General features: G+C 41.9%; 1 protein-coding gene across 1 annotated transcript; it reads left to right on the top strand.

Moving 5' to 3' along the window:
- The first annotated feature begins 1,560 nt into the window (after window positions 1–1,560).
- On the top strand, window positions 1,561–11,305 carry TSN (translin). The gene is made up of 6 exons (XM_025933587.2): window positions 1,561–1,773; window positions 2,931–3,024; window positions 4,648–4,744; window positions 6,677–6,792; window positions 8,147–8,226; window positions 9,123–11,305. Exons 1-6 carry the CDS (start codon window positions 1,708–1,710, stop codon window positions 9,354–9,356), a joined length of 687 nt encoding a protein of 228 aa, XP_025789372.1. The 5' UTR covers window positions 1,561–1,707; the 3' UTR covers window positions 9,357–11,305.
- Window positions 11,306–11,772: the final 467 nt, after the last annotated feature.

Raw genomic sequence — 11,772 nt, 5'->3', positions numbered from 1 at the left:
AAAATAAATAAACATTAAAAAAAATTAAAAAAAAAAAAATATTGGGTTTGAGCAATTTGTCAAAACAGCTTTTCTAGCCTGTCACATTTTAAAGTTGTAGGGGTCAAGTTAGATAAGGCATTTGAATCCTCTTGCAAATATTATTGTTAAATGGTACATAGACGAAAAATAACATAGAAATTAAGACAAAGCATTTGGATTCCAGCTTCAACATTTACCAGCTGCATACGACCTTAGGCAAGTCAATTAATCTGTTACTATAGTTATTTCATTTATAAGGTAACATTAATATCCACTTTACAAAAGTATAATGAAGTTACAATGTCTTTCTTGTAAGTTTTAGAATAACCTCTCACACAAAGCAAACAACCCCCATCTAGTTGAAATAAGTAATCATTTTAAATCATTTGGAGAGTGCATTCTACTGTGGAATCGTGTACAATTATGTATATAAATATAAAATTTCTAGACACGAGAGACCCTATTTCGAGAAAAGCTCCATTTCCCGTTCTATAACAAATGGCTAATTAACCCTTGAACTGGACAAAAGGACTGGTCTAGAAGCCATTGTTCCACAAGCAATTGCTCCTAAAATCAACAGGACCACAGGCTTCCCAATCATAAGACTCTTCCCAATCATAAGAGTAATATATATCAAGAATAGCTTCGTTTGTCAACAGAATAGTTATCAGTGTGTAACCAAAAGCGTATTAGCCCTTAGCCTGTTAGTATAAATTATCTTTTTTTTTTTTTTTTTTTTTTATCAAAGTCATGTAGTTCTCCCCGCCTTCCCACCCGCCCCCCCAACCCTTGCTTTCACCCTGCAGGAGGGACACTTATTTGATTATTGCTGGAGTCTGTGCTCACCGAATTGCAATTCTTAAATCTCAAACACTTGTTTGGCTCTCATAGTATCTTTTTATGTTCAGGTTGACCCAACGCATTCATACACATTTCTATTTGTAGAACAGATGTATGGAATAACTCTGCAACGTCAAGAAATCCTTAAGGCGCTTGCCTCAAGGGAATCGGGATAAGGAGGTGTTAGTTGAGTAGAAGAGAAATTTCCCACCATACACGCTTTAAAGATCCATATAATTTAAATAAGTTATACAGTCATACAGGGAAGGAATTAAAATTTTTCCCTCGCAATCCATCCTGTACTCCCCCCCCCTTTTATTTCCCGTGTATTCTTTGCAAATACGAACGCATGTTTCCACACGGAGATGGCACTCTCTCTACGTTTTTCTGCACCTGTATTTTTACGCAAATGCTTCAGTATTGAAACATTTCTCCTCCCATCCGCCACAGCAAAAAACAACGTTAAGCGTTGCGCTTGTTTGCTCAGCCTCCAAGCCCGCCCCGCCCCTTCAGGCCCACTGGCCCCCGGGCACCCTTCTCCCCGCTTAGCTTAAGGTTTCCGGCGTTGCCTGTTCGAAGTTCCCCAGATGAAAGCCCCGCCCAGCATTTCCCGCCCCGCCCCCTGAGCGCGCGTCTCGCTCCCGCCGCGGCACATCAGGCAGCACGGCGGACAGCCCAGGATCCTGCGCGCCGCGGACCTCGGAGGACCCCAGCGACGTCCGTAGCGTAGGGCCGGGTGGACGCGGCGGCGGCGGCTGGCGTTGCGACTGACTGCGCCGGTGGGCTCTGAAACGCTTTTCGGCGGCCACACTCGCCGCTCTGGTCGATTGTTGTGCAGCCGGCGCCATGTCTGTGAGCGAGATCTTCGTGGAGCTGCAGGGTTTTTTGGCTGCCGAGCAGGACATCCGAGAGGCGAGCCTCCTCTCTTCCCCTCCCCTTTCCCTTTCCTTTCTTGCTTGGCCACCGCGCCCGGCCCTCCTCTGTCGCTCTGTCTCGAGCAGTGGGGAAGCCTCCGGGGATGGGTTGCTTCCCCTCTTGTATCAGCTTAGGGAACCTTCCTCTCCCGCCCCCGATTCTGCTCTCCGGTCCTGATTCTGTGTGTTCGAGTCTCGGCTCTTCGGCATCGCCCACCTCGTTTGAGTGTCAGTCTTCCTGCTTTCTGGCGCTTGTTTATGTCGAAGGCTCAGCGCTTGGGACTCAGAGAACACGCGTTTCACTGTTTGTTGTAGCACGTGTGGCCTCCTCTCTTTAAAACTCTCTTATGGCTTCTTATTCCACATAGAATAATAATCCAGATTCTACTGTAGCCCACAGGTGTCTTCTCCCCTCCCTCCATCTCATTTTACGCCATCTTCCGTTGTGTTTTATGTTCAGTTTAGTTATCTTTTTTTTTTTTTTCTAGTTCCGCAGAGAGTTTCTTGCCTCAGGATATTTGCATGTACTGTATGCTTTTCCTGGAATTCGCATCTTTCCTCTCCTTTCCTGGTGGTTACTTCGTATTCATATTCTTGACCTCACAATCTGTCATGTTTTTTAGTAGAGAATTCACGTTAGAATATTTTGTGCGATCCGTATTTTTTAAACGTCTGTCTACCCTATTCTCTAAACGGCAAGAAGGAAGGGACTAATTGGGAACCAGTATTTACACAGTGCTTCTCACATAAATGTGCTGTGAATATTCATAAAATGATTGAAAAGCACCCAGTCTTCGTATTGCATTGCATTTTTCTTTTTTACAAATTGCATTCAGATATTTCATTTCTTTTGATATTTATGGTGTTTCAGTGGGATATTTGGGGTGGGTGGCGATTATCCTTTGAAGGCTGCATGAGAAATCTCAGGCCCTGTAGTGACCTCTTGAAGGTCTCACAGAGGAAGTAAGTGGCAACGTTGGGATTCAAACCTGGATATTTTCTGTACCAGTTCAGTTCAGTAAAGATGGTTGGAGTTTTAAATGTGTGTGAAGGTGTCATAGGTACTTAACCTGTGCTGTCTGATATATCTGGTTTGAGGTTATGAAAATAGTTACATTGAGTTTATCTGATACTTTGATTTTTAATTCTTTCTAGGAAATCCGAAAAGTTGTACAGAGTTTAGAACAAACAGCTCGAGAGATTTTAACTTTACTGCAAGGGGTCCATCAGGGTGCTGGTTTTCAGGACAGTAAGTTCTTTGTTTTGATTTTGAAGATTTTTAAGTTTATTTATTTCTTTTGAGAGAGAGAGAGAGCGCGCAAGAGAGCAGGGGAGGGGCAGAGAACGAGGGAGAGAGAGAATCCCAAGTAGGCTCTGCACTGCTAGCACAGAGCCCGACGTGGGGCTTGATTCCACGAACACGAGATCATGACCTGAGCCGAAATCAAGAGTCGTACACCTAACTGACTGAGCCACTCTGGTGCCCCATTGATTTTGAATATTTTTTAAGAGTCCAAATTATGAGTCTTTCACTTAAAAGAGTTAATTTCCATTCAGAAGACATTTCAAGTCTGTTATCATTTTATTAAGAAAAATGTCCCTCATATCCTATGGAGAAGTAGGTGAGTTGAGTGTTTTATAGGTTTACAGAATTCTGGAATTCTGTGTGTTACGGTTGATTTTCCACTTCCACGTAGTAATGTAGTAATGTGATTCTAATGTGATAATTGTTGTAGGTTTGTAGTTCTCTTGTGTATCTTTTATATGGCTCTCTTGTTTTTAAACCCAATCTTTCGTGGGGCACCTGGGTGGCTCAGTCAGTTAAGTGTCTGACTCTTGATTTCAGCTCAGGTCATGATCTCACAGTCCAAGAGAGTGAGATTGAGCCCCGTGTCCGACTGCACTGATGGCATGAAGCCTGCTTGGGATTCTCTCTCTGCCCCTGCTTGCTTGCTCTCTCTCTCAAAATAAACATTAAAAGAGAAATAAACACAGTCTTTGATTCATTGAATATGGTTTAATATGCATTTGTATGTAAGAAATGTTCAGTGTAAAAGGTTCCTAATGGGTTTATAGTCACCACCTTTCATGGAAATCATATGATAAGTTTAAACATGGGACCTTCAATGTAGGATGTAGCCAGCATAACTAAAAGAGCTGAAATATATTTTCAGGTAGAGAATGATAAAATGGTGTAACTTACAGGTGTCACAGGAAAGTCTTTTTTCTCAGTGATATGGAGTCGGTCAGTCTGAGTATTATTGATAAAGCTTTTTGACCAAATGTGGGAGCTAGAAGCTGTCCAATTTTAGGCATCCTTTTGGAATAGCAGCTGGTGCATGGCCCCACAATTATTATTATATTTTTAATTTTTTTTGAAGTTAGTTTATTTTGAGAGCTAGAGATATATGGGATGGGGGGGGGGGGCAGAGAGAGAGAGAAGGAGAGAGAGAACCCCAAGCGGGCTCTGCATTGTCAGTGCACAGTCTGATGCATGGCTCGAACCCACGAACTGCTAGGTCATGAACCGAGCAGAAACCAAGAGTTGGACGCTTAACTAACTGAGCCACCCAGGCACCCCAAGGATGACATTATTTATGACAGCTTACTGACTTGTTTGCTAAATATTATTCCCTTTCAGCAAGTTTTTGTCTATTTTTCAGTGTTGGTTAATGAGTAGGGAAACTAGAGTTGGAATTTTGAGAGCCAGATTGGAAAGTAGAGATGCATACCCTGCATTTAGTCATGAGATTTTTTTTTTTTTTCAGAGTTGATTTATTTCCAGAGAGACTGTAGATTATTAAGCCAGAACTGTATTTGAAATTTGGTAAATCTTACTCATTATTGTGTTTGATTATCTTTTTGTGATCAGTTCCAAAGAGGTGTTTGAAAGCTCGAGAACATTTTGGTACAGTGAAAACACATCTAACATCGTTGAAGACCAAGTTCCCTGCTGAACAGTATTACAGGTTTGTAAGAAAAGTCGTATTATTTTGTAATGTCAAGTAAAAATAAAGGCAGGACAAAAATTATATGTACTGAATGATTGCTGAGAACGAAGTAAAAACCTCTCTATGTAGAAGAAACAAGGAAAAAGAGTCAGACTATTACTAGTGGTGGTATTTTAATGGTGACAGAGATGGGGATTTTTTTCCCCTCCTTTGAGAATTTTCCTAAGGAAAACATAATTTTTACAATGAAAAAGGAATTAAAAAATATTTGTTGTATTAAGGTCAAATAGAGTATCTTTTTAGTATATTTAAGTTGCTTGTGAAATTGGGTGAACCATGTCTATGCTATTTTTTTTTTTTTTTTAATTTTTTTTTTCAACATTTATTTATTTTATTTTTGGGACAGAGAGAGACAGAGCATGAACGGGGGAGGGGCAGAGAGAGAGGGAGACACAGAATCGGAAACAGGCTCCAGGCTCTGAGCCATCAGCCCAGAGCCGGACGCGGGGCTCGAACTCACAGACCGCGAGATCGTGACCTGGCTGAAGTCGGATGCTTAACCGACTGCGCCACCCAGGCGCCCCTAACCATGTCTATGCTATTAAGGTTATGGGATTAGAGGGCACTATATAAATGGAGTTGAGTTTTTCCTCAAAGTTTGAATTATACTGCCAAATAACATTTTAGCTAATATTCTGTAACTTGTTGACCTATAGCACCGTTAATTTTTAAGAGTCTCCATTATTTAGGGAAGAAAATTTGCTGCCAGTCATAATTGTGAAATTTATAGATTGTAAAAAGCATCCCAGCCTCACAGATGTTAAATTGGAAAGAACTGCATCTGAGTATTGATGAAATACAGTGAATAAGAACCTAAAATCTCTACTTGTGTCTCTTTTCTACTGAAAAAGATGTTCTGTTAAGACACACGTGGGCACAAAACAAGACATGTATGTGGGAAGTGGGTAATACAGCTCCACAGAATAATTTAAGGCAGGGGTTGGCACACTGCCTGTGGCCCGCCGCCTCTGGAAGCTGAGAATTGCTTATATTTTAAAGGGTTGTTAAAAAAAGAAAAACACCCAGATAAGAATATGTGACAGAGACTGAATGTGGCTCACAAGGCCTAGAATGTTACTATCTGGCCCTTCGCAGAAAAAGTTTGCTGACCCTGCTGTAAGGTAATAACGGATGTAGAGAGACCTTGAACGATAGGATTGGCAGGATCTTGAGAGATCGGGTAGTTTGGAGGTCACACAGAGGCTGACCTCTGGGTGATTTGGCCCTTAGAGGGTTTTATTTGACCTGTATTGTATTGAAAATTTTTTTTGAATTTGCCATATTTGAAATTCAGGAGGCATAGCATTAATATTTGGGGGTATAAAATTTCCTATTTTTTTTTTTTTTCAGGCTTCTAGCTCAGTTTAACTGCAGGATCCTGAAGGTTTAAGTGTCGGTTTAGTGATTCCAAATGGTAGTTATTATATGTATAAATCAAGGTTTTTTTTTAATATTCTACACTCAAAATGTGAGATTAAGTTAGGTATTGAGGCTGATGTACAGTGCAGTTCTCATCAATCTGCCGTCGCCAGTTTTAATTTTTCTCAGCAGTATCATTGTTTTTACTGATTAAACTTCACAAGCACAGTTGTTCTTGTCCATAATCTTCGATTGTAAATATCTTTATATTCGTTGAAGTTGGATCATGCTTCTCGTTTGTCTACTAAACTTCTAATAAGTAATTGCTATAAATGTGAACTTGTAAAACTTATATTAAATCCATCTAATATACTTAAATGGCATGTTTTTACATGTTTTTTATGTTGGGGTTTCACATGGATTTGATTTGGAAAAGCATTGTATTTCCAAAATGTTTGACTACGACCGTACTAAATTTATCTTTTATAAAGCCCCTAATCGTTCCACCTAAATGAGCTTCTATCCGTGCAGATTTCATGAGCACTGGAGGTTTGTGTTGCAGCGTTTGGTCTTCTTGGCAGCATTTGTTGTGTACTTGGAATCAGAAACACTAGTGACTCGAGAAGCAGTTACAGAAATTCTTGGCAGTAAGTGTCTCCTATAGCGTCGGTCTACACAATCAGGCACGGTCGCTTAATTTTTGGTTGTGGGGGAGGCTGTTGCTTGTACTTCCTACTTATTAGAACATACGAGAACTAAATGGAAAAATAGTGACTTGGAAACACAAAAAGTAAGAACATGTAGTGGCTTGCTTTTTGTACTTGGGTGTTGCTTTTAGTTTTTAAAATTTAGTTTTTAAAAATTCAAGCCTACAGGGGCGCCTGGGTGGCTCAGTCAGTTAAGCGGCCGACTTCGGCTCAGGTCATGATCTCACACTCCGTGAGTTCGAGCCCTGCGTCGGGCTCTGTGCTGACAGCTCGGAGCCTCGAGCCTGTTTCAGATTCTGTGCCTCCTTCTCTCTCTGACCCTCCCCTGTTCATGCTCTGTCTCTGTCTCAAAAATAAATAAACATTAAAAAAAATTTTTTTTTAAAAATTCAAGCCTACAGAAAGTTGAACGAATAGTACAGTGAAGACCGCTTAGATTTTCTGCTTGTTAACATTTTGCCATGTCTTTAAAAAATTATTTTATTTTATTATTATTATTTTTTTACTGTTTATTTTTGAGAGAGACAGAGTGCAAGCTGGGGAGGGGCAGAGAGAGAGGGAGACACAGAATCTGAAGCTGACAGCTCAGATCCTGACGGGCTTGAACTCATGATCCGTGAGATCATGACTCAAGCTGAAGTTGGTTGCTTAACCGACTGAGCCACCCAGGCACCCCCACAATTTTTAATTTTTAATTTTTAATTTTTATTTTAGTGTGCGTGAAGGGGGTGGGGAGTAGAGGGAGAGAGAACTCTGAGCCGGCTCCATGCTCAATGTGGGGCTCGATCCCACAACCCTGGGATCATGACCTGAGCTGAAATTAAGAGTCAGATGTTCAACCGAATGAGCCACCCAGGCTCCCCAACATTTTGCCACATTTGTGAGGTCTTCTCACTTTGTGCACGTGTATGTGCATTCATGCATTCGTGTGCCCGTGTGAACCATGTGAATGTCACTTAAGGGTGTCATGGCTTCTCCTTTAAATGCTGCGACATGCTTTGTCCAAAAACATAGGTATTCTCTGATATAACTAGATAACGTTCTGGGTGATAGTACTTTCTGAGAGAAGAATGAAAGGAAAAATTGAAGTCTTAAGAGCTCAAAAATCCACAATGAGGCCTAGTTGCCAAAAGTATGAGCACATCATATAGTTTTAAAAGATCTTTTTTTCCTTTGAGAGAAACAATATGTGTGTGCGTGTATATGTATGTGTGTGTATATATAGTATTTTATATTCTTAGGCTCACATTCTGTTCACATCATGACCTTATTTTTACTTTGGTGTATTTTTTAGTTGAGCCAGATCGGGAGAAAGGCTTTCATCTGGATGTGGAAGATTATCTCTCGGGAGTTCTAATTCTTGCCAGTGAATTGGTAAGAAGCTTAGTAATTTGCCATTTGCGTTTTTGATCTTCCCACCTCGCTGTCAGTTTTTAAAATGGGCACAAAAATTCAGGAAGTCTTTTCTAAGCCCTCTATCTGTCACCAGTTTGTCATCATGTGCTGTGTGTGCTGCTTTGCTAGTCATCAGAGAAAGGCCAGTTCATACGATGAGCGGCCTGTGCATACTGACTAATGTGTGAATTTTTAAAAAAAAAAATTTTTTTTTTTTAACGTTTTTTTTATTTTTGAGACAGTGAGAGACAGAGCATGAACGGGGGAGGGGCAGAGAGAGAGGGAGACACAGAATCGGAAGCAGGCTTCAGGCTCTGAGCCATCAGCCCAGAGCCCGACGCGGGGCTCGAACTAACGGACCGTGAGATTGTGACCTGAGCTGAAGTTGGACGCTTAACCGACTGAGCCACCCAGGCGCCCCAAATGTGTGAATTTTTAAAAGATGGTAATGCCTCTCCCTTTCAAAGTGGTGGCAAGACACACACATTCCTAGTAACTGTGTCAATACGTATACTTGCTTCGGGGACTAATTTAACTGTATATAGGTTATTTTTCTTTTATTCTCTTCATCTGTCTCTTGAGAAATTGTCCTATGGAGATAATTCTAAAGAAGAAAAAAAGGCTGTCATAAAGGTGTTCCCACTAGTCTTGATTCGCATGGATGGAAACTTGTAGACCACAGAAACCCCCAACAGAAAGGGAACGATCTCTTAAGTCTTGAAGTAACTTCGTAATGTTAAGCGGTGGTCAACATGTAATTCGGAAAGGCAGCGTGGGAAAGTTGGGGGCCTTGGGGGTCTCTTGGTTGTGATGCGGAGGAAGACGTGCTCACGAGGCCTGTTGTAAGGTGTCTCGGTTTCCCTTCCCTCGTGTAGTCGAGGCTGTCCGTCAACAGCGTGACCGCCGGAGACTACTCCCGGCCGCTCCACATCTCCACCTTCATCAACGAGCTGGATTCGGGCTTCCGCCTTCTCAACCTGAAAAACGACTCCCTGAGGAAGCGCTACGACGGCTTGAAGTATGACGTGAAGAAGGTGGAGGAGGTGGTCTACGATCTCTCCATCCGGGGCTTCAACAAGGAGACGGCCGCGGCGTGTGCCGAGAAGTGAAGCCGGAGGCTCCGCTGGCGCCGGGCCCTGCTGACCTCAGCGGTCGCCGGTGGGGGTGGACCCCTTGCCTCTCGGGTAGTTAGCCTTGCCCCGTTGCTAAACACCGCGCTTTATTTTCTTAACCGGTTGGTTGTGTGGTGGAAGTATCCAAATGGAAACGCTTTTTTCTGGGGGTGAAACAATAGCCTTTTCAAGGACAGACTTTCTTTGTCGTTTCAGTGAATTTGCTCTGTAATTCAGTGTATTTCAGTTCTGTCAGAAAGTGTAAATGTCAGTCTCTTGGTAAAGTCCTTTTCTTGCTCACCCTGATGCTGTTGATGTACTGATTGAGAAGTTTATGGTCTTGTGTTTCTTCCAGAAGTGATCCTTGGTGTTTTCTATATCCAAATTAGCCATCCATACCCAGGTGTGTGTAGCCTGGATACCGGATAAAAATGAGTAATTAAAAAGGATGGTTGCCAAGCAAAGGACAACTTATTTTATATTTTCTTTCGTTATTTTAAGCCTCGTGAGTAAATCATATGTTGACATTTTTTTGCAAGGGAGTTACAGCCCCAGGGTCTCTCTCACTGCCATCAAAATATAAAAGAGAAAATTGCAAAGTCAAGCTCAGATTATCTCGGGACGTTTTTGTATTAAGGGATTGAGTCACATCTTATCATTTGGCTCTCTTTGCCAGGTGGGGAGTAGGGCTTAGTGTCTTACAACACCTCTGTTTTCTGATGTTGCCTTAACATTCTGCTCTTGCAGCAATTTAAAGATCGTTTTCACACACATCTTGAACTAACACTTCATATAATATATTTTTAGGCTATGAAACCTTTTTCCTAGCAGCCAGCTAGACCGGCTGGTCTGAGACTACAAAGCCACCCAGTCAAGTTAATTAGCAATACCCTGACTGGTATGTTCTGAGAGACAAATGCTGTGCTTTGTCTGGAAAAAAGAGAAAACCTTGGATCTAAAAAGGAAGACCAGCTGATTTGGTAATGTTTTTTAGAGTAAGCAATTTCAGGTTTTGGCAGCTATCCCAACGGTCAGGTTTTAGATTTACAGTTTGGGGCAAGTCCTGTAAACCTTGTTGGCACCCTCCTCCCCCTCCTGGTTTTCAGGTAGTGCTAAGAATACTCGCCGTGTAATTTTTGCTGTTGAAACGGTTTAAAATGGTGACGTCATCCACGGTTTTTTGGAGCTCACTGAAAGGAAGATGCTAGTGTTTCCAGAATAACAGAAAGCATTTAGAAGTGTCATCCTCTCCTGCCTGCTACCAGTTTAGGCGTTCCGTTTGTGCAGTGGAATATTTGGCATTGCTATCAGAGCCGTTCTCAGGCCAAGTTAAGGACTGACCAGATTTTCCATCATGAGGAGGACAAGTAGAAATGAAGCATCAATCGCTATGCATTTTTGGGTTTTAAACAACTTTCTTGACAGCTCTTTCTGCGGAAGAGTGTGTAGAAGGAAGAAAGGCGTTTGGGTCTTTGAAGTGCCTAGGGTGGTCATCTAAGATATGCAGTAATAGCACTGCCCGGATTGAGCACAAAAGGCTTCAAATTACGTGATCAAATACATGCAGTAAGTTCAGTAGTAGTTTTCTTCTACGTGGAGAGTGGACTCTGAATGTGTGTTGAGGCTGAAGAAGACCAGGGGTGACAAGCACATCCTGCTGTGTAACAGTTAAAATTATTGAACGACACCAGCCGCTCAGTTAAATTGAAAGTATTTTAATTGACGGTATTGAAAAGCCTCGGCTCTGGTTTTAGTGCACCAGAATTGTTCTTTTCGACTCTAGAAGATTGAGCGGGTTAGAAAAAGTAGAGATGAATTAGTGGATGTTTTCTTTATAAATTTATTTATAAGAAGAGAACCCTTAAATACTTCATAAGATTTGCCCTGTCTTAAACTTGAATAATACTGGTAACGCCTAAGAGAATTTAATAAAGAACGAAAGCTTCTTTGGCAGTGTTTTGGGTCCTTTACTTAAGTGGCTGCAGTCGAGGTACAGATGCAGAAAGCCACCGGCAAAGTTCGTGGCGTGCACTCAGAAATCATGGCTTTCTTGTTTCGCGGTCTGGACCGGACTGTACTCTTCAGGCAGAGCATCATTGTCTGCCTGACGCCAAAATAAGGTATTCCCTGAACCTGAAGTCATTTGTTTTCTTAGTAGTCACTGTAATGAATAGTAAACAAGTAAAAAAAAAAAAAAAAAAAAAATCACCCCTCCGCTCCAAACAACAATAAGAAACATCTACAGAGGGTTAAATGGATTGACTGGACTGATGGTTTGACTGAGGGTGAGAGAGGGGAGAGGAGGGAATCTGACTTCATGGTCCGGTTTCTAGTCTGGGAGACTAAGTCGATTTAGGTGCTGTTAGCTGAGGTCGGGGTGGGGGAGGGGCTGGCGTGGGAAGACTTCTGAATG

This window comes from Puma concolor, chromosome C1 (assembly GCF_028749965.1).
Source record: "Puma concolor isolate L17-30 chromosome C1, mPumCon1.1.hap2, whole genome shotgun sequence".
NCBI lineage: Eukaryota > Metazoa > Chordata > Mammalia > Carnivora > Felidae > Puma > Puma concolor.
This window is presented reverse-complemented; position numbering and strand designations above follow the sequence as displayed.